Raw genomic sequence first — 23,390 nt, forward strand, 5'->3', positions numbered from 1 at the left:
AAAGCAATTCCTAGAAAATGGAAGTCAAAGTCTAAACCAAATGTATTTGAAGTATTGAATATTACAAACGAGAAACAAAGGTAACTTTGTATGGGGCTGCACAGTAGAATCAACATACTTGTATACATGCTGTATCCAAGAAAAACTTTTTACAAATTATACTGAAAGAAAATATGCTTTAAATTAAGCGCTTTAGTTCCTCCAACTGGAGACTTCATCAGAATCTATTCCAAAGCATTACATCACTTTCTTTATAAGACGGACAAAATTCCAGTCAACATAGTTGCTTATAAAAAGTGCATTCTATTAATTACAATACTAATAACTGGGCAACAAAGGGTAACTTTCTTTTGTGCACATAGACATTAAAATGGCAAATAAAATATATAAAACAACCTTTTACATATATAAGATGACAAGAAATGGTGAAAATAACCTTAAAATAAAATGATAAATATTTCATTATTTAGATGTTTTCAAGTTGATTAATCAATTAGTGTAAACGAGTGTGCAATAAATTAAAGTGCTAATAGGAGACCAAACAAAAATGCCATTCTTATGTACACTTCAAAATATAAATAAGTAGATATGTAGCTTTTGTGTATAAAAATCATTTTATATGTATGAAGTGACAAGAAAGTATTGAAAATGAAAAAATGAATACTGATACAATAAAAAAAACACCTGCATCAAGCTCTCATAATTTAGTTGACTGTAGTTTTAAAATTGGTTGAAGGGAAACATGCTCATTGAGACCAGATTGTGAAATAGCATTCACCCCGAACTGCCAAAGCAGTTCCTTGTATTCCAGCTTAGTTTCTGTGTGGAGGAATGACCATTAATATAAACAGTCAATCTTCATTAAGTACATTGCTTGGACCCATAGTACTACGTGCTGCACTTTTTTTGATTTTTGATGCTTCAGGATTCTGCCTTCTAAGTGCTTCCTTTTTGAGCCTTAGGGTTTCTGTCTGCCTAGATGGTGGTTTTGGTATGCCTGAATGTTTTTCTCAGCTGTTTCACACTGTAGTGAATCTTCCTCAATATATGGTAGTCTGGAAGTAAGATTGTTTGTTCTGGATTTGATTCCCTCAGTTGCCACTTGGCAAATGTAACACTTTGAACAAATCCCTTAATCAGGTATTACTTCTGGATTGGAAGTAAAACCTGACATGGGAATTTACAATCAAATGCATTAACACCAACACTACTGTTAGAAGAATGTATTTGGAGTCTGGAGAAGCAGCAGTGAGATTCTTGGAAAGGTATGATAGAAAACATGTTCTTTCTGGAAAATGACATTATTTAAGTCTGGCGGTTTAGCATAGAGAGTTATGGCTAGGTGATGCTAACAGGTTTCCTCATGTGGCCTGTAGACTCCACAAAGGTGATCTGTTTTGCCTTTGAGGTGTGTCAAACCATGCTCTCTGAACATCTTTTCCTTGAAAAGAAAAATTCCTTTCCAAAATATTAACAACTCCTGGTTCAGAGATAAACTCATCACCCCAGCACCTGTCTAAGCAAGCTTCCCCTACATATCTGACCATGTCAAACTTTAGTCACCTTCAACTTCAGTTAAAATGTATGGCTGGGATCCCATAAGTTAGTTCCAGGAGTCACTAGCTACAAACTTTTAACTATGCCAGATTAAGCTTCAGCTGTATGACCTCTTACAGTTTCTTGTCTGCTTATGTTTTCCTCCCTTTTATCAAATATTTTCCTATTCCTTTCCTTCTGTCTTTATTTCCTAGGTTAACTCTACCTCCTACCACCTTTTTAACTGTTAAGGTACCTTAAGTGTTCTTCTGTGGCATTGTTGGAAAAGCCTGCAGTGGCTTTTATGACACTTGCTTTGCTTGAACATATGAACCTTTGTACTTATCATATCATTTGATCTTCAAGACAGCTTTGTATATTGGGCACTTAATGCTCTCCCCACTGCCTCTTTTTTGACATTTCTTACATTTACACACAATCTGATTAATGCTGTCAGTATGACAGGTTTGTTATTTTATATTCAAGTTCCATAAAGGCAGAGCGAATTACATGATGCCATGAAATGTACCTACTGTACACCCCCCATTGTACATGGAGGTAGAAAGTAAAAGAATTTTACCATTGAGAAGGGTCCTTATGAGTTATTTTCCAGCCTTTACTCATTGTGCAGGGCTCTCTCAGATCAGCTGATTTGGTGACTAGTCACGTATCCATTATTTTCTGCTTTTGAACATGATATATACTGTATACTATGAGTGTCTAGCTTGATTTAAAATGTACGTGTTAGTGCTGACATTAGACAACAGTCTGATATTGAACAAGAAGCTTTTCCAGTTTTGATTTAAAAATTACATTTTCTTTCTCCTTCCTTCTAGTTATGTTTCTGCTATGGTACCTGTGAAATCTCCAAAAGAATATTATGTACAACAAGAAGTAATCATACTTTTTTGTGAAACTGTAGAGAGGTAAGTTTCAGAAGTACTGATTTCTGTCTTCCTCTAGCACACTGTAGTGGTAAATTAATTAATGGATGTATTTTTATCTTCTTTATACAACTGATTGTAAACTCTATAATACAAAAGGGAGCTGAAGTTGATTCTGTTAGGTAAACTGTTTTCTTTAAAACTGAATGAGAAGTAATTTGTTTTTCATACAAATACTGTCCACATTTAAATGTTTTCCAGTATGTTTTCACTGTTAAACTGCACTGATGTTATACGTTTTTGTGTTAGTATAGAAAAATGTTATTTTTATTTCAAGGTAATGTGGAGTAACACCAAAAGGTATGGGAAACGTTGTTAGAATTAGTGCAGGTTGTGTCCCGGAACCCATTAACACAAGTACGAACTGTATTTGGACTCTGAGAGGTTCTTATTGGGAATGGCTGTGCATCAGGGTTTAGCTCTAAGCCCACTGCTGTTGGTGATGAACTACTTTAGCAAACAGATCAGAAGGGAAGGATCAACAAAGCTGCTGTATGCAGACTGAGTGGTCTTACAAGCAGACTCTGAACAAACACTTACGCAAGTGATTTGGGAATGAAATGCAAAAGTTCATGCCCATGGGATGAACCAAAGTACAGACAAGACAATTGTTATGGCAGCAAATGGGGAAATCAAAAGAAGCTGAAGACTGAGAGAGAGAGAAAAGTAGTGGAACCTGTTAACAGCTTCATGCATCTGAAAGTGGTGGTTGAGGAGAAAGTAAGTCTGAATGAGGAGGTCAGAGATGTAATCAGATAGGCTGCAGCCAACTTGTACAGTGTGTCAGGGGTAGTGTGTGACAGAAGAAAGCCAAGGAATCGAAATGTAAGATGTACAAAACAGTGCTGTGACCAGTACTACTGTATGATGCAGAAACCTGGTTAGTGCAGACAAAGCAGTTGAAGCTGGAGGTGATGGTAATGGAGGTGAAGTGCCTACTTGGCAACAGGAAGTTTTTTTTTTTTTTTTTTTATGTGAACAAAACAAAATGCAAAACCAAGTAAAGATGTAGGACCACTTTATCATAACAGATTACACTGGCTCAATTATTTAATGAGCATTTTTCAAATATTTATTCCATCTCGGCACCTGGGAAATTTCTGCCATGTGTAATTAACACAATGTCAAATGTTCCTCCAGTTATTGGGGAAAATATTGATCCGTTGTCTTTTCTGTCTGGATTCAACCTGTGGATTATCAGATCTGACTTTGATACGAGACCAGCCATATCCAAAAGACTTCATCTCCCAGAGATCCGCTACCTCTACCCATAGTACTCAACTAACCTCTGATGCCATTTACCACCTTCCAGCATAGCAGCTAGATCTCGAGCTCTGTTGGAGTCATATCCTTTAATTGGTTATATAGCTTGCTGTACCTTTTAATCCTCTACCCTTTATCTTTATTAATATTATTGATCCTTAGTGTGTTTTTTTGTGTTATGTGCTTAGGTAGGTTAGGTTGTGTGATCTAGAGTTAGTGGGCTTTACCTGCCTGTAGTGTTTCTCTCTGTGGAGATTATCAACTGGTTAGGGTGTGTTAGTAGTATCGTTTTGCCATAATAGGGTATGCATTTTTATTCTTTTTGTATAGACATGGATAAGGGTTTTAAAAAGTGTGTTGCATGTGGCCATAAAATTACCTTCCAAGACTCTCACAACCAGTGTCCACTGCCTTAGTCTTGCAGACTCAGACACACAATGTGCCATTTGTGATAGCTTCAGCTCCCAACCTGTCAATGAGAGAAGAGCCAAAGCTGGTACTAAAAGGGCTCTTGCCAGCCGGAGAGGTTTCCTCTATTAGTTCACCTGTCAGCAAATTTGACAAGGGTGATCAGGGTCAGATGGAAGGAACTAAGGACCCAAAACCTCAAAGGGGAACTGTAAATGAGTGCAACCACATTCCTCTAGTCATTTGGCTCAGAAGATACCAATGTTGTCTTCTCCTCTGGCTGTCTCGGCACCACCATCTGATCCAGTGCCTTGGATCCATTATCCTGTGGTGCCATCCATGGGAAAGGCTTCTTCTCTAGGTATCCTTAGACCTTTTTTGCCAACAGGGGCTCCCTCAGTCAGGAATCCGTCACCTTTCTTCCCCTCTAGCCCTAGAGAGTTCTTTCCCAGGTGTTCTCTGTCTTCTCCAGATCCAAGTTTCTTTATTTCGGTTCTGGTGTTTGGAGCCTTCTTCAAATGGATGGACTTCAAAGTTTCCTTCAGTAGCTGCTTTGAATCAGCCAGTCTGATTATTTGGGAGTTTGAGACCTGCTGAGGTGGAGCAGATGATACAGTCCTTTCTGCAAACCCAGTGAATTTTTCTTCCCTCAGGCTTAATAGCTTTGGGTTTTTCAGAGCCTGTTGCCTTACTACTCATGGAGATGGATCTGACAGCTTGGTCAATTTCCTCTCCCACCCCAGCCTTGGTTTGCTCCACTTTGGCTGTCTCTGAGCTGACCTTTTGAAGCCAGGTTTGCTGGGTTGAGTTCAGTGCTTTTGGTCTTCAAGTTATTTCTCCCTCTTGGTGCTTCAGATCAAGATAACTCTGCTCCAGACACAGTGTTGGGGCAGGCAGGAGTGCTCCAGAGTCTAGCATGTCTTTGGATCTTAGGGGTGCTGGCTCTCGGCATACAGCTTCATCTTCTGCTTTCGATGCCATGGAGAGGATGTTCTCCCACCCAGAGGCAGAATGGTTCATGCCAGCTGGCATCCCTCTGCCCTTGTCTGTGTCTGTGGACTTGTGTATCACCTTGCTCAGGGGCAGCCCACTCTGACTAGCCTCCAGGACCCCTGGCCTCTTCAGTCCTCTCCCCTGGGAGATGTTCTTTGTGTTTCACTGTTGCAGTCATCACTTTTGGGTTATCTGCTTGCAGTAGCCCTCAGTCGGCCTGATTAACAAAGTCTTGGGTCCTGCGTCGGTTGCTGTCCCTTCTTCCTTGATGTCAGGTCGTCAGGGGTATAAAACATGCAGCCGACACCATTACCCCAGTCTTTCTTGCTGTGCGGTGCCCAAAGCAGGAGTAGTTTGCAAGTGCCGGTCGGCCGACTCCTGAAATTTTCATTTTCGAGTTTCAGAACCGAAGTCTTCAACTAAAGCTAAGTACCCCATTGGGGAAACTTTTTCTTGCTCCTTACCGATGTCAGTAAAAGTTAATAATTGCATTACTTGTGGAAAGCAAATACCTCATAAAGATTTTCATTCGTACTGTATTCCTTGCCTAGGCTCTGACCAATGACATACTGTGCTGTCGGTTTTGTGCTTTATTGAATCAACGCACTATCCATCATCTGTATATTTTCACCTCTAAATATTTCTGTTCTCGGTTTAATTGTCCAGAAATGACGTTGGTTACCCATCAGACTACCGGGATTTTGAAAAAACGCAAAGATAAAGACAGAGACAGGCCACCAAGGTCCAAAACTTCCGATGACGCTTCTCCTAAGCCAGTCTCCAGTTCACCGGTACTTTAGTGAGGTGCTTTCACAGGCCCTGACACCCACTACTTCTGATTTGCAGGCCTTTACTGAGACCCATTCTGAGTCTGGTGTGCCGCAAGATGCTGCAACTATGGAACCTGCGGATGTCTCTACCTTGGATGGGTCCGGAGCCGCCGTGCAGGCACCAGCTTCTGAGGGTGTATTCAGGCCTATGGACTTGCATATTAAACCGATGCCTCCTTCTTCTTTTATGCCTAAATCTCGAACCATGCCTTAAAAAAACGACGCCCAGGCCGCATGCTCAGGCCTCTATGTCTAAAAAACAAATGATAAGAATGGCTGAAGATCTTATAATTTTAATCAGGGGAAGCCAGCCTTCTGATTTTTCTGATGATCTGAAGTTGCCCTTATCTACTTATGAGGATTCTGATGCAGAGGACTGCATTCCTTCTGCTTCCCCTCCAGAGGATTTTTCTTTTGGTGAAACCTTACATACTCTAAGGGAGCATTTCCATTGGGAAAGCCAGGATTTTTCTGGTTCAAAAAAGAGGCTTAGGGATTTCTTACTCCTGCCTCAGTATAGGCCTTTAGATATTCCTCCTGTATTAGACATTGTTGATGATGCTTTTTCGAATTCTAGTTTGGCCCCTGATTTTTTGCCTCCTGCTCCCAGAAAACCTGACTGATATTACAGGGTTATTAAGGCTGTCCTTTATATTCCACTTCCTCTTTGCTAGACCTCGGTCATAAATGCCAGCATAGACCATAACCAACCGGAGTATATAAAAAACTCTTCTTTAATGTAGAATAACGAAAACACACGTAAAAAACCTTAGATTTAGCGCTTTCATCTCCTGGAATGGAGACTTCTTCAGAATCAAGTTGTAGTTCGCACCAACAGTCTTTTATATTATATTTAATTCCCAATAGTAGTTAAATCAATTGAATAATTGCTTAATCCAATGTTAAATTTAACTGTTTTTTTCTTGTGGATTCATCCTTTTGGTTACATGATATTACAGGGTTCCTAATTCACACAAGTTCCTTTTTAAAAATCCTGTTGCGGATCCAGAGACTATTTCCCAGAGACCCAAGGGCATTAAGGCTTCTACTGTTAAAAATCCTACCCCTCTGATAGACTCCAGGGCGCTGGATAGATGGTGTAAGAAGGTTTACACTTCTGCAACCTTGGCCATTAGGGCTTTAAACTGCCAGTTTCATATGTCAAAGTATCAACAACATGTTATTGGATTGCTTAAACAGAAAATGATGTTGATTCCTGACTCTGCGGAAGAATTACAGGATTTAATGAACTCTGCTGAACAGGTTGGAAAACATACTTTGCAATGTGGATTTGAACAGGTTGGAAAACATACTTTGCAATGTGGATTTGATTTTTTAGAGGCCTCTCGTAGGGCTGCTGTTCCTGGTTCTGTGCTCAGAAGGCATGCTTGGCTTAAGGAGCAATCTTTACCTGATCATGTTAAAGCTAAATTGCTGGATGCCCCCTTAAATCAGGAGCACCTGTTTGGCAACAACGCTGAGGAAGTTCTTAAAAAGATGGAAGATAAATCTAAATGTATGCAAACTGTTAAAGGTTTCTTACAAGTTCAGCCTCCTAGATTTAGTAGGAACTGGCCATCTAAGAATTGGTCCTTTCCAGCCTCTTCAAGATCTTCTCAAGCCAAACCCAGACATAGCAGGAACCCCAGGTTTCAGTCCCAGGGGACACGCAAGACTAAGCAGTGGGGGGTTTCCGCACCCAAATCAGGGAGTAGTAAGAATCCCCCCTATGGAAAACAGTATCAATGACTTGCTTCTAAAGCTTCCAAGCACTTCCCATCTTGAATGCTCCTTTAGGCGGAAAGATTGGTCTGCAGGCCAAAAACTGGGAACTCATTACCCAGGGCAAATGGGTTTTAAATATAGTGTCCCAAGGATACAAATTTCACTTCCACACCTTACCAACACCAAGCGGGTGGCCAGATCTACCTCCAAATCAGTGGGCAGAGGCCCAAAATCAAGTACTCTCACTATTAAGTATGGGGGCTATTCAGTTGGTACCAGAAGAGGAAAAGGGACAAGGGTTCTATTCGAGACTTTTCCTGGTACCCAGAAAAGGCAGTGCATGGCGTCCTATCCTAGACCTTTCTACTCGAAATACCTTTCTGGTGATTCCAAAATCCAAGATGCTGACTCTTCACCAGCTGCTTCCTATGCTAGGCAAAGATGCATGGTTGGCAACACTAGATTTAAAAGAAGCATACCTGCACATCCCTATCAGGGAGTCTTGCAGAAGATACCTACGCTTCAAAGCAGGCTACATGCACTATCAGTTCTCTGCACTGCCCTTTGGCTTATCTACTGCGCCCAGGGTATTCACAAAGTGTCTAGCTCCAGTCATTGCATTCTGCAGGCAAAGAAATATTCCCATATCTGGACAATAGTCTAATTCAGGCAGGAAGCCAGGACATACTTTTGAATCATCTGGCCTTTGTTCAAAGGGTACTGACTTGTCTGGGGTACACCATAAACGAAAATAAATCACACCTGGTACCCTGTCAACAAATTATATTCCTGGGAGCAAGCTTGAATACAACTTCCCAGATGGCTTTCCTCACGCCAGAGAAACGGATTAATTTGACAACCTACTTCAGACAAGTGGCCACAAAAACCCAGTTAGCTGCAAGGCAAATACTGTAAGCCTTGGGGTTCATGGCCTCCTGCATTCTTCTAATTCCATATGCAAGGCTGCATATGAGGAAATTGCAATGGTATCTCAAAACCCTATGGTGTCAACATTCACTGGATCTAGAAGCAATGAATCCTATCATACCTTGCCTATGCCTAGAGTTCCTTTGGGTGGGCAGAGGCCTGCCACAAAAACAGGGGACTACCATTCACACTACTCCCTGCCGCCTAAACCTTAACAACAGATGCATCAGACTATGCATGGGGGGCCCACCTGGCAGGGAAGTGCATTCAGGACAAATGGAACCCAAGTCAAATGCACCTGCATATCAGTCAAAAAGAAATGTTAGCTGTACAGAATGCTCTGACAGCCTTCAAGGACCACATTTTTCCAGGACAATTAATGATAAAGATGGACAACACCACTGTTATGTGGTACATAAACAAGCAGTGGGGGACACATTCTTACCCCCTCTGCAGACTAGCCATGGCATTGTGGAACACAGCCCTGAGCTATCAAGTACATTTACAAGCTCAATTCCTGCCAGGAAAACTAAATACACTGGCAGACGAACTAAACAGAAACCTCATGGACCCACACGAGTGCAAACTAAAACCAGTGATTTTCATCATGTTGACAAGCAAATGGGGGAGCCCAGATATAGACGTGTTTGCCTCCCCCCAAAACTATCAGTTGGACAAATTCTGCACAAGGACTCCCCACAAACAAGCTTGGAAAGTGGATGCTCTGTCCTTCAGCTGGAAAAACCTATCAGTTTATGCCTTTCCTCCTCTGCCTCTGCTCTCCAAAGTACTACTAAAGATCAAACAAGACAAACCAAGAACGATTTTGATTGCACCAGACTGGCTATGCCAACACTGGTGCCCCTCTTGAAAGGTGTGTCACTGTGGGCCCCATGGCACCTGCCTCAGACTCCTACTCTATTGTCTCACCAGGAGAACCAAATTCTGCACCCTCAACTTCAAATACTGAGTCGAGCAGCCTGGCTAATTACATAATTTCTCATTTGCCATCCCTCAGTAAACCAGTGATGGATATCATTTTAGAGGCAAGGAGGCCTAGTACCAGAAAGTCTTACGCAGAAAAATGGAAAAGATTCTGTGACTGGAACCAAGCTCAAGGGATGAGCACAACAGTGCCCAATTTACCTCAGATTTTACAATACTTAACTGAGATGCTTCATAAGGGCCTGTCTTTCTCCTCCATCAAAATTAACGCCTCAGCTATCTCAGCTCATTATAACACAGAACCACTCTTCTGTCATCCACTACTTAAGCAGTTCCTCAGAGGGGCCAAAAATCTACGACCACCCAGGAGAGCTCCAACTCCAGCCTGGGACATCAACTTTGTATTGGAAAATCTCACCCTTCCTCCTTTCAAGCCAGCTGCCACTGCGGACTTAAAATTCCTTTCTTGGAAAACAGCTTTCCTTTTAGCAATCACTTCAGCAAGAAGGGTATCTGAATTACAGGCCCTCATGGCAGTGGAGCCTTTCATCATCTTTCAGGCGGACAGGGTGTCCCTCAGGACCCAATCCCTCCTTCATGCCCAAAGTGGTATCCAGTGTGGCCCTTAATCAGTCCATACATTTGCCAAGCTTCTTTCCAATTCCACAGAACAAAGGGGAACTGCTTCTGCAATCCTTAGATGTGCACAATCAACTTAGATTCTACTTGGACAGAACTAAACCTCAAAGGAAATCTGATCAACTGCTGATGGCATTTGCTGCAGGGGCAGAGCGGAAGGCTATTTCAAAGCAAACCATTTCCAAATGGGTAGGCCATTCCATTCATTTCTGCTACAAACACCATGGAAAACCTATCCCACAGGGGATCAGGCCCCACTCTACCAGGGCTGCATCTACCTCTACAGCCTTTCTCAGAGGTGTCCCTACCAGGGACATCCTAGAAGCTGCTACCTGGAGTTCTGTACATACTTTCACCAAGCATTACCATCTGCCAAGTTTCTCTAAATCTAGAGCTGGCTTGGCCACTGCAGTCTTGCAGGGCCTTTTAGCTGGTCCTAAATCTGTTTAAATTCCCCCTCCCATCCTTAGCTTTGGGAATCTACCCAAACGTGATAACTGCAACAGTGAAACATGAAGAACATAGTACAGTTGTGTACACTTACCATAAATGTAGATGTTCAAGTGTATTCACTGTTGCAGTCCTGGTTACCCTCCCTCCAGCCCCATTCCTCCAGTCCCCTTCTTTTTTTGGATATACATCTACTTTCCTTTGCTATCTTCAAAAGCTTTTTGGTGTATTTGCTTTTTTGTTGGAGGTATAAGCTTGTATATTTATAGATTTAATTGCTTCCTATCAGCCAAAGCCCCATCTCTGGAGGTTTTTAGGGTGGGCCCATCCATATCCTGGGTGGTTCCCCCCCTGGATAACCGTCATTGATTTGGTGTCTTGGAACGCCTGTAGAGAGCCCGATAGAGTGGAACTAATCCCCAAGAAGCCTGATAAAATTCTGGCCCCTCCCAGGGATCTTCAACATTGGAGTAAGGGTCCTGGAATGAAGCTACTGTGGTGCTGACAGCCACTAAAAAGGACATCTTGGAAGATAGTTTTTCAGTCCACCCCCCCCCCAATGTGGAATCTAGGGCGTTGGACCAGTTGGGGAAGCGCTTCTATCCATCAGCCAAGTTTGCACTGAGGGTGTTAAATTACCTTGCCCATTTGAGACCTCAAGACATGGAGTCTGAGGTGTCAAGACACAACAGACTGCAGTCTCAGAAACCTGTGGAGACTCAGTTGTCCACATTGCAATCTGTTGCTAACGTGTCCATGTGTCTGATTTGTATGGCACGGCCCTGACTGCTGGTGCTGACATTGCCATGTATCTCACCACTCCTGGATGAGACTGTGTAACTTTCTGTACTGTTTCAAGGCATCCTTTGTTAATGGCCTGTATGACGGTGCCTCACTCTTCGGGCTTAAAGTTACACACCTTGACTTGGAGTGAGCAGCATGGAAAGTTGCTGTCTGTCATCACAGTGCATTTTGCTACCCCCCAATGGACCTTCTGCAGGAATCAGAAGTGGAGAAATTCCTCTCCTTTAGAAAAGTGCAGCAGCATTTTCAAGATCCTCCTGTAGAAGGCTCCCCATAGCAGGAGAGTAGCTGGAAAGGGCACCACCTGCACAGCAGAGATGGTCAGCAGAATCAGGGTTTCCATGAAGTTTTCTTTGGGGGGCCCTTCAGCACCCCTGATGGGTTTCCCAACTGTCTGACTCTGGAGGTACTCGGGGGGGGGGGGTCATTTGGCTCTGCACCCAGAAGCTTGGGTGTTACAAGTCATATACAGAGGCTACACAATTCCATTTTATTTCTCCGAAAACAGAATACTAAATATTTTCCAGATGTGCAGCCCCATCAGTGAAGGTATGTAGCTGTTGAAATCAAAAAGCTGTTAGAAAATAGAGTCATCTAGGAGGTCATACCAAACCAACGGGCATCTGGGGTCTGTTCCAGATTCTTTTTTTTTTTTTTTTAGCACATTTATTGAATTATCACTTGTGACATAGGCAAATTTACATTTATATAAAATTAATCAAACTATATTAACAGGTTCACATTTACAAACATTATACTTAACGTATATTGCTGTATATCTGTTGCTGTATAACCTAAGTAACATTGCATGTTATTCAATTCCTGCCCTTTTTTAAATAATCTCGAACCTGCAGTCCAAATAAATTCTTAGCATCTTCCTATTCTGTCATCTTTCCCGCTCTAGTTATTTGTTCCTAGTACCTTGGTTCCTTTGCCAGTTTTCTCCAGTAAATTCTGACTTTGTCTTGCCTATTGTCTGTATCCCTACTTGCAGCCATGCCTATTGGCAGACTCTCCTATCTCCATTCCCGTGTTTGCTTAGGTCTTAGGATACTTTCTGCTACTTTATGGATATAATATTTTGTGTGATTATTGTTCTCCTTAAAGGCATGCATCGAAAATCCCAGTCTTTTCTTGAAATCTCTCCCTATTTCATCATCATCCCTTTCCACTTTGAATTACAGTTTTCTGCTTGTGCTATGCGTGTAGGAATCTTAACTGTGTAGGTCTGAAATATCCTTTCAAATCAGGTAATCCCAATCAGCCCTGTTGTAATGGTAGAAGCAACTTATCCCACTTGACTCTTGCTGTCTTCCCCTCTCAGATAAAGTCCTTCAGCACTTTATTAATTGCTATCCACAACTTCCCTGGTTGATAAAAATATTCCTGACCTGTGTATAAGACTAAAGGGACTTAAAAAGATTTTAACTGCTCGTATCTTACTATCATATAGCAAAGCTTCCCTTTTCTCAGTTTTTGTATTATCTATTGTTTAGTCTCTTCCCACATATCATTAACTGCCACACCAGAATCATTTTAATCCATACTCCTAAGTACTTCCTTTTATCATGTCCCATAAATATGGATATTGCTGAACCAATTCATTTGTGGGTACATAATTTACCACTATTGCCTTTGTTTTAGCTTCAATAATTTGTATCCCAAAAAGATTTGAAACTGTCTCAAAATGTTTCACAACACTGTGGTGTCTCCTCATGGTGTTGTCAGGTATAAGGTAATATCATCTGCAAACAGAGCTAGCTTTTCTTGACTACCATAGCAGTTATATCCTTGAATTTCTGAGTCCCTTATTTATTTATTTATTTGCCAATGGTTCTAACTATAATGTAATAAAGGGAAAAGAAGACACCCCTGCCTGGTTCCTCTGCTCAAGATGAAATTATCAGAGAGGACCCCACCCACTTTAATTTTTGCCTGCGGTGCCCTATATATCCCTCCTAATCAACCTTATAATTTTTTTAGGAAATACAAATGCTTCCATTGCCTTGCTCATAAAGTCCCAGCTTACTTTGTCAAATGCTTTCTGTGCATCAAAAACCCACCAACAGCAGTAGTATTTCTTATAGTCTGCTTCCTCGTAGATCAGCAGTGTTCTGATAATGTTGTCAAATGTTTGCCTCCACAAAACCACATTGATCCATAGCTATCAATTTTTGCATTATTTTGCCATTCATTTAGGCATTATAGAGACGAACACTTTATAATCTTGGTTTAGTATAGAAATTGGCCTGTATGAAGCTGGATCTTCTCACTCTGTAGGTATTTCAGCTACCACTGCTTTCTTCCAGGATGTTGGTACTTTTCCTTTTAAACTACTGTTAAACAAAACCTTCTGGATCTTAATCATTTTTCCCTCCTAGCCTTCAGACTTCCACAGGAATACCATCTATTCCTGGGGACTTTCCTATATCTCATCTACTTTTATCCTAACTGTTAATAGTGGAGTCTCATCTACCTCTAAGCTTGGCATATTTAATTTTTCGATAAACTTCCATTTCTATCTTTTCTTGATTTCTGTATTTCTTTGCCTTATACAGACGTTCATAGTTTCCAAAATATTTCCAATACCCGTACAGGATATTTTGTTACCTTCCTTGTTATAGGCTTCCTAAGCTTGCTGACAGCTCTCTCTCTACTTTGTTGCCCAACTTGTGCTAAAAGTTTTTGTGCTCTAAAATTATCAAAAATCAGTTCCTTAATAGCAGTCTTTTTAAACTTGTGCATATCTATTTTCTGCTTAGCATTTTGCAGTTGATCGTGTTCTTGTTGTGTGTGATTCCCCCTATTCTGCAGTACTTTAACATATATCAGTCCCTCTACATAATTCTTGTTACTACTTAACCGTAGCTCCCTTTCTTTTATTTCTGTCCTATTTTTAAAATCCATCTTAATTTTATCCCACTATCTAGCTATATTTTCAGAAGATATTTCCACTCTCGAATAGCTCCAAAATAATCTCCACTACCCATTCCTTAAATTCTTCTCTTTTCAACAGATAGGTGGGAAAGCGCATGTGTCTATTTTTATTTCTTTACCAAGTTTTTGTTTTAGTTATTATTGGCGCATCATCTGAAATAGTTATTGGGTGCTTCTTAGGATCTTCAATTAAATGCATATATTTCTGTGAAATGTAAATTCTGTCTAATCTATCCCAGTTTTTATATCTTGGAGAATAATGTGTAAATTCACTCCAAACTCCTATTATTGAATTCACATCTTCCATGCCAAATATTTTCATACATTTCTTCAAAAGTCTACCCTCCTTTGTTATACTTTCCCTTCTGCCCCCCCCCCCCCGACGTATCATCTCTGCTGCAAATCAAATTCCATTCCCCAGCTATAGGCAATATTCCGTATTGAAAACTGATTTTTCTTCTCCCAGAATTTTCTTAAGCTCCATTATAGCAGTTTTAGGTGGAATATAAATACATGCCAGTGTAATCCTCCTCCCTTGCCAGTAGCCCCTTAACACTACAAATCTGCATTGTGATCTTTTTTATTCTCATCTATCACTATTGGAGCTCTTCTTGCAATTAATAGAAGTATTCCTGTTTTCCTTTGTCCCAGGTATTTCGCTGAATAACCACCCCGAAATTCTGTATCAAATTCACATGTTCAATTCTTTCCAAGTGTCTCCTGTAACATAGCTATTTGCACTCTGCATTTTTAATATAGTTCACTACTCTTTCATTTTTGCATTTATCTGAGAGACCATTCAGATTTAAAAACATTGCAGAAAGCATCATTGTATTAAAAAGTTATTCCCACCTTTTGTGTACAATATTTTTTTGTCAAATATCCAGTTCCAGCTTTTGTGTTACATGCATGCACTGTTTTGGCAGGTTTAACTTTTATAAAGTTGTTTCTTGTCATATCCATTTGAGCCTATGTCACATCTTAGTGTTGAAAGCCCTCAAACAAAATAACCTTCAATACCCCCCAAAGCCTATTAACTTAATACTAACACACACAACTATCTGCATCTACAAGTATTGGAGTTTTTCCCTCCTGATAGGAACAAATATCCCATACTGACAGTCAAACTCACAAACTTGAGTTAACCTAAAAGAAGGGTTATCCAGACTAAGAAGCATGGTGCAGCCTGGGCTTCTACGAAGTGCTAACTGGTTTTGTCTTATCTTTGTAGCGCTCTCAGCTAGGAAAACCATTGAATGCTTTCAGAAAACATAATCTTCTAGCCAGTTTCTCTTTGCTCCCCTCAGCCAATCACTCTCCAGTAGAATGTAACCAGTTTCTCTTTATCAGATTGCCTCCATGGAGACATTAAGAACCAGACAGTCAATTTCTCAAATTGTTTCCATGGTGACACAAAGACAAAATACAGAATTGCTACTAAGCTTACATTCATTTGCTAGAAAAATTCATAATATTCAATATTCTTTTTCATTTACTTGCTTTCTCTTAAAATGTGTTACTGAATCAGTCTAAGATCCATAATTGGGCATTCCCCCATGAAAGAATGAGAGAAAGCACATTATTTTTTCTTTTTCATGCTTTTTAACCAGGCTTTTTATTTTTTATACATTGCACTGTGTCTACATTTCTTAAAACTGAACAAGAAGAAAGAAGGGAGAGAAAAAAGAACAGCAGCACCTGTTTACATTCCCCATTGCACTTAAAAATAACTGAGAAAGCTGTACTTTATAGCATGCAAAGAAAACCATATACCACAAAAATAGTACTGTTAAGAAAAATAATTTGTTTAGTTAGTTAACTTTCTCCCCACTTTCCCTCCCCAAAGCATTTTTCCGAACATAATGACATGAAATAGGGTATATGCTTTAGAGTCCCCCACAAGTCCATCATATTCTGAAAAGTCCAATATTTCCTGATTTCCTTATTCTGTCATATTTCACAAATATAATTATTGCGTTGTAATCCCACATTAAATTACTAGTTTTATTACTGATCATCTCCATCTCCCAAAATAAGGGTAAGAATTTGGCTAGGCTTGTAAGGGCCCTAGGGCCATTAGCCTAGTAACTTCCTATGATCTTGTCTCTGATTCATTTCCATCCATGTTGTCTCCTTCCATCTGGTTCAGCCATTCCGCCCACCCTCCCTCCTACTGTATTTTTTTCTTTCAATCCTTTGGTCAACCAGGTTGTGGAGCTTTTATTTCTGTCCCCCTGTTTCTGTCCTTGGTGTCAGGTTTTTGAGATGGGAGTGTTACGGTTTCTTGGAGGAGGGCAAACTTGATCTGAGGTTAGTTGGTCAACATTCGACATTATATGTAGAGGAGGCAGGGGTTGTATAGCTTAAGTCTTTTGGATATGGCCAATCACGGATCTATGTGGGATTTGATTACCCACAATTTGAATCAGATGAAGAGGGACCATCATGGACCTATTGTTATAGTAAATGGATAACTTTCATTTGAAGAATCTTTAGATAGGCTAAAATAAGCGAGTAGCATTGGACCAAACAGTGTAACACGTTGCATTCTGGTTAATTTCAAGAGTTTCATTGTACCTTGTTTTACCATCTATATTTAATAAACTATTGTCTAATGTTTTTTGTTCTACCAGCATGGAAACTAGCTAATGTTATCCCCATTCACAAAGATATTGCTATTGACACAGTAAAAAAATCAAAGCCTGTTACCTCAATGCTCTTAAGTAAATCTTTTTGAGAGATGTATTCTTTCCTTTCTGGAATCTAATGGCAACGTTGATCCATCATGTGATCTAATTCATCATAGATTTATTAGAAACGCATCTACATTCACTAACTTGGTTGACATTTATGAAACATTTAGTATCACATTGGACCAGGGGTAACATGGTTTTACAACTGGAATCAAGGAGTACAAATGTCAAGATATAATTCAGACTAGATTAGAACTTCCAGCGTACCCCAGCATCCTGTTTTAGGACTCTCATTGTATAATTTGTTTTTCTTGTGTCTGCCATCTTGCAAGCAGTATTGGATCTCTTAAATTTTTAAATACTATTAAAATATTAGTTCCTCTGTCCAGTATTAAAGAGGAAGCAAATGTTAATAACTACCGCAATGATTTAACTTGTCAGTTCAACAGTTCTGGTCTAAACATTAACCAGGATAAAAACAGGATTATGCCATTTGGCAAAAGCAATCCTTTGTTAGTATCAAATTGGGTGGTTTTGAATTATCCCAATTTACAGAATACAAGGACTTTGTTAAGATCACAAATAACTTCAGTTCCATTGCAAATGTCCAACATGTGAAAAGCAAAGCAATGAACATTTCTGGATTAATATTTAAAAAAAATAAATTCTCATCCCATAGCTCCATGGTATTGATTAAATGTTGTTTGTCTGTGTGTGACCCATTTTGGAATATAGCTCACTGATTTGTACTTGTTCATAGAGTGATGTACTCACCAGAAAGTGTTCAGAGGAAATGTACAAAACTAATAAAGATTTTCTCATTGTTTCAGTTGAATTGAACAAGCTTTTTTTCAATAAGTTACAGGAAACTGTGTGGGAAATTATGCTTAGCTTGTAAAGATGTTCATAATGAAGAACAATGGATGTTATTGAATATTGATGCTTTACATAGTAATCACAAGAACAAAGGCACAGGCTTTACATACTTGATAAATCTTAGCTAGATTCAAATTTATTACACAATTCATGATGATGTATTGGAGTAAATTGCCCCTAGAGATTAGAAGTAATTCACTTAATATATTCTGAAAGTTTTTAATGTGTGAGTTTTTAATGTGTGGATAGGAAATCTACCTTATGCTAACCATGGAGAAACTGTTAAGATTGGCCGATACTTTCAAATCTAAAACTGTAAAATAGCTAGTAGAACACACACACACGCGCACACACGCGCACACACACACACACACACACACACACACACACACACACACACACACACACGCACACACTGGGACAGACAAAGAAATGAGGACGTCAGAGCAGAAGCCAAAGTAATGTAAGTCAGAGTACAGATTATAGTGGTTTGGCCTTATGTGCAGGAATGCAGATAATGATCTGGTGAAAAAGATTTGAGAAAGACAGGAAGAAGGCAAGAGAAAAAGGAGTCCAAGAAAGAGGTGGATTGCATGAGTTAAGATCTTTGACAGTCACGCATTATGGTGAAAGAAAGTAGAAGGGTGGCAATGAATTGAGAGGGATGGCAACAGTTAATGCAGCACTACTGCCCCTTATAGAAAATGGGTATAAAAGTATAGAGAAATTCAGACTATACAAAGGACTCGGTATGTGTTAAAAAGTAACGAGTTGAGTTTCAAGAGACTTTCGCATGAAGAAAGTGTGAAGTCTATTTTATTTCATTGTTGCAGGAATAACCGTATGGGTTTTCCTTGCCGTGGTAGCCCTTGGCCATCCCAAGTACCAGAGATTTAACTCCCATCTCCTGGGTTGGTGGATGCCCAGCAACTGAAGTAAGGATATCTGCATATAAAGGTCTTCGGACAGCCCCTTGCCAAAGCATCCACATCTTGGACTGTGTTGGTCAGTTAGAAGACCAGAGTGCTTCTTAAAGCTAAGAAGCCCCTTTGGGGAAAACTTCATTTTCTCTGTAGAGTTTGTGTACTTAGATGAGTTGTAGGGCTAATATCTAATCTTAATTGTCAAAAGCATTGTGCCCATTTCAGTAAGTGCACTATTCATCATAGGGCTGTCCCCTGCTCAGTTCCTAGAAGAAAAAGGGTGTCAGAGATCTTAACATATTATGGTGTCTGCCAGTCCTTCTCTCAACCTCTCTCAAAAATGTAGGGAGAAGAGTTTGAAACTTCAGAATGTGGTAGACTGTACAGCTTTGCCATCGGCTAGTCCACCGAGGAATATGATTGTTGAAGTACAGGAGATACCTTTGCATTCCCTTCTGAGTACCAAGGAAGCGTTAGAGACTGCGTTGAGTGCCCTTCAAATTCTGACCCCTTTATATCCACACAAGTTGAAGGACAGGGTTTGTTGGGTGGTAGACCATTTTGCAGGTCACAGCTTCTGACTCCCATGTATGGCTTTCAGGCAGAGAGGGCAGAATCCCAAGAACCTCCGAGAGGTCATCAGTTGACTGTGCAGGCTGCACCCTGAATCTAGTCCAAGTAATTTAGATGTCACACGTATAACAAAGCCTAAGGCCAAACCTACAATATCCTTTCTGCCATGCCTCAGCCTGGGCTTTCAGGCTTATGACCCCCGCAGGCCTACCACAGCAGGATCTACTTAGAGTGGCTGAGGATTTGCTTCACATTTTAGCTTCCAGACAGCACTGTTCTACCAGACTTCTTACCACTACAAAATCTGTTTTTTGGAATAGAAAGGGGGACCCCCCCCCATGAATCCTCTGATTCTTACGCTTCAGATGAGGATGACTTGACTTACGTAGACCAAATGTCCACAAGCTCATATAATGCTTCTGACTCTGAGGGCATCTTAACCTCAGCTTCAACACCTGAGAACTTCACTTTTGGGGAAACGCTCCATAAAATGTGGAAATAATTCCATTGTGAAGCTCAGGATTACCCTCAGAGAATTTTTTTAAAGCTTCTTCAGCATAAACATTTGGCTATTCCTTCAGTGCTGGAAGTTGTAGATGATGATATTCTACACTCATCCCTGCAGCCTGACTCCCTGCCACCTGCTCCTAGAAAGCCAGACCATTTCTATATTTATTATATTTATTTATTGACATTTGTTGACCGGGAAAGTCCACTGGGTCAGGAACCCATTTTCAGTGGAGGCCCGGGAGAAAAGCTCCACAGTTAGAAAATATTTTACAGTTATTAATATACAAGAAAACCAGTACAGAAACAGTACAGAGATTGAAGATATGCAAATGGGTACTTACATATAAACATTCTATCACTGAAATATAATGACATACTTTCAGTTCACATGAGAGTAATCATGACCCTTAGTATAATTTATACATATCATAGGTAGGAAAAAATAATGATTCAGAGGAGTGCGTCGTACTGCTTGAAGAAAAGGTATCAGAGAGGGTTGAGTAATTTATGATGTTCTTTGTGTTTCACTGTTGCAGTCATCACACATGGGTTATCTGCCTGCAGGTAGCCGTCAGTCAGCCCGAATACCAGAGTCTTGGGATTTCTGCATCAGATGCTGTCACCTCTTCCATGACATCAGGTCATCAGGGGTTTAAAACATGCAGCCGACGCCATTACATCAGCTTTTCTTGCCGTGCGGGAGCCCGAAGCAGAAGCAGTTCACAAGTGCCGGTCGGCCGCTACCTGAAATTTGTTTTTTGAGTTTCAGACCTGAAGTCTTTAAAAGCGAAGTACCTCATTAGGGATCCTTTTTTCTTGATCTAACCGATGTCAGAAACAGTTAACAATTGCCTTGCCTGTGGAAAGCAAATGCCTCACAGAGATTTTCATTCTTACTGCGTTACCTGTTAAGGCCCAGACCACGACGTTCCTCACTGTCGGTTTTGTGCCTTATTCCACGCCCAAACTATTCATTGTCGGGCTATCTTTGTCGCTAAATTCTTTCGCTCTCATTCTCCGTATTCCGAAATGGCTTCGTTAAGCCTTCTGACTACCGATCTTCTGAGAAAACATAAGGGTAAAGACAGAGACAGACCGCATAAGTCCAAAACTGCCGATGACGTTTCGTTAAGCTAGTCGCCAGTCTGCTGGTACTTAATGAGGCACTTTCGCAGCCCCTGATACCCGCTTCTACAGATTCACAGGCCTCTACTGAGAATCATTCGGAGTCCGGTATGTCGCAAGATGCTTCTTCGACTATGGGACCTGTGGATGTCTCTGCCTTGGATGGGTACGGAGCCGCTGTTCAGGCACTGGCTTCTGAGTGTGTGTTTAGGCCTTCAGATGTTTGTATTAAACAGACTACTTTATTTTTGCCTAAAACTACCGAATTTCTCAGGCCCAGAGTTCAAACTACACCTACGAAACCGATGACCAAAGCACATTCTCAAGCTCCCATTCCTCAGAAACAAATGCTTAGAATGGTTGAAGGCCTTATTACTTTAATTAGGGGAAGCCAGCCTTCCCCCTCTGAAAGACAAAGAATTGATTTTCCTTCTGATTCCACAGACCATGATTCTGATGACTCTGACCCCTCTGATTACCAGGACATGCCCTTATCCACCTATGAGGATTCAGATGCAGAGGATTCCATTCCCTCTGCCTCCCCTCCAGAGGACTTTTCTTTCGGTGAAACCTTGCATAGCCTAAGAAAGCATTTTTGCTGGGAATGCCAGGACTACCCTCAGTCAAAAAAGAGGCTCAGGAAATTTTTAGGCTTGCCTCAGCACAGGCCTAAAGCTGTACCCCCCTGTCCTGGGTATTGTAGATGTCTTTTTGGAATCAAGTCATACTCCTGATACTTTACCTCCAGCCCCTGGAAAGCCTGACAGGTACTACAGAGTACCTGACTCTCACAAATTTCTCTTTAAAAATCCTACTGTGGATCCAGAGACCTTTTCCCAGGGACCTAAAGGTATTAAGGCTACTACAGTCAAAAACCCTACTCCTTCGGACAGGAATTCTAGGGCTTTAGACAGATGGGGTAAGAAGGTATATACATCTGCAACTCTTGCCATCAGGGCTTTAAATTGCCAGTTTCACATGTTGAAGTACCAGCAGCATATTATGGAACTAATTAAACAAAAAATGCTGTTGATTCCTGATTGTGCAGAAAATAAAGATTTACAAGAGTTAATGCATTTTGCAAACCAAGTTGGTAAACATACTGCAGTGTGGATGTTCATCGTGTTTCACTGTTGCAGTCATTACAATTGGGTTATCCTGCTGGCAGGCTACCCGCAGTCGGCCTGAATTCCAAAGTCCTGGTCCAGCGTCGGTTGCTGTCGCCTCCTCCCTGATGTCAGTGCGCCAGGGGTATAAAAGATGCAGCCGACACCATTTTCTTCAGTCTTTCTTGCCGTGCAGTGCCCAAAGCAAAAGCAGTTTGCAAGTGCCGGTCAGCCGACTCCTGAGATATTCAAGTTTGAATTTCAGATCCAAAGTCTTCATTAAAGCTAAGTTCCCTGTTGGGGAAACTTTTTTCTTGCTCCAGACCGATGTCAGAAAAAGTTAGTAATTGTATTTCTTGTGGGAAGCAAATACCTCATAAGGATTTTCATTCTTACTGTATTCCTTGCCTAGGCCCTGACCACGACGTTGCTAGTTGTCGGTTTTGTGCTAGATTCAACCAACGCACTATTAAGCGTCGGTACAATTTTGCATTTCATTATTTTGGCAGAAGATTTAACTATATAATGCCGTTGGAACAGCCGACTACTGAAATTTATAAAAAGCGCAAAGAAAAGGACAGGCATCCGAGGTCCAAAACAGACGAGGCTTCAGCTAGGCCAGTCGCCGGTTCTCAGTGAGGTGCTTTTGCAGCCCCTGACGCCCACTACCTCAGAGCCACAGGCCGCTTTCGACTCACACGTGGAGCCGGCTAGGCTGCTGGAAACTCAAGGTATTGGACCCTTGGAAACTATTCCCTCAGATGGGTCTGGAGCCGCTGAGCAGGCATCTGCTTCTGAGGGTGTTTTCAGGCCTACACATTTGTATGTAAAAACAGCTTCAGCTTCAAAGGCAAAGACTAAAGCACCTCTAAAGACAAAGAAACAAGTACAACATTCACCAGGACAGGCCTCCATGCCTAAAAAACAGATGCTCAAAATGGTCGAAGACCTAATTACTTTGATCAGGGGCTCCCATCCCCCTCCTGATAAGAGACCTAGGCAAGAGACAGAATTTGAATCTCCAGATCGTTTCCATTTCCTCTGATTCCTCTTCTGAACAGGGATACTCTCTTCCTCCTTACGAGGATTCTGATGCTGAAGAATCTATCCCTTCAGTCTTTCCTTTTGAAGATTATTCCTTTGGGGAGACCCTGCATACTATAAGGGAGCATTTTCATTGGGA

At 41.0% G+C, this 23,390-nt stretch overlaps 1 protein-coding gene across 1 annotated transcript in view; it reads left to right on the forward strand.

Moving 5' to 3' along the window:
* Nucleotides 1–23,390, forward strand: part of ZFYVE28 (zinc finger FYVE-type containing 28) — a 2,243,904-nt gene that overhangs the window by 1,057,000 nt on the left and 1,163,514 nt on the right. Inside the window, exon 5 of the mRNA XM_044062894.1 lies at nucleotides 2,373–2,462. Coding sequence (XP_043918829.1) covers nucleotides 2,373–2,462 — 90 coding nt within the window. The remainder of the gene's footprint in view (nucleotides 1–2,372; nucleotides 2,463–23,390) is intronic.

This window comes from Protopterus annectens, chromosome 2.part1, assembly GCF_019279795.1.
Source record: "Protopterus annectens isolate FY-2018-M chromosome 2.part1, PAN1.0, whole genome shotgun sequence".
Classification (NCBI taxonomy): Eukaryota; Metazoa; Chordata; order Ceratodontiformes; family Protopteridae; genus Protopterus; species Protopterus annectens.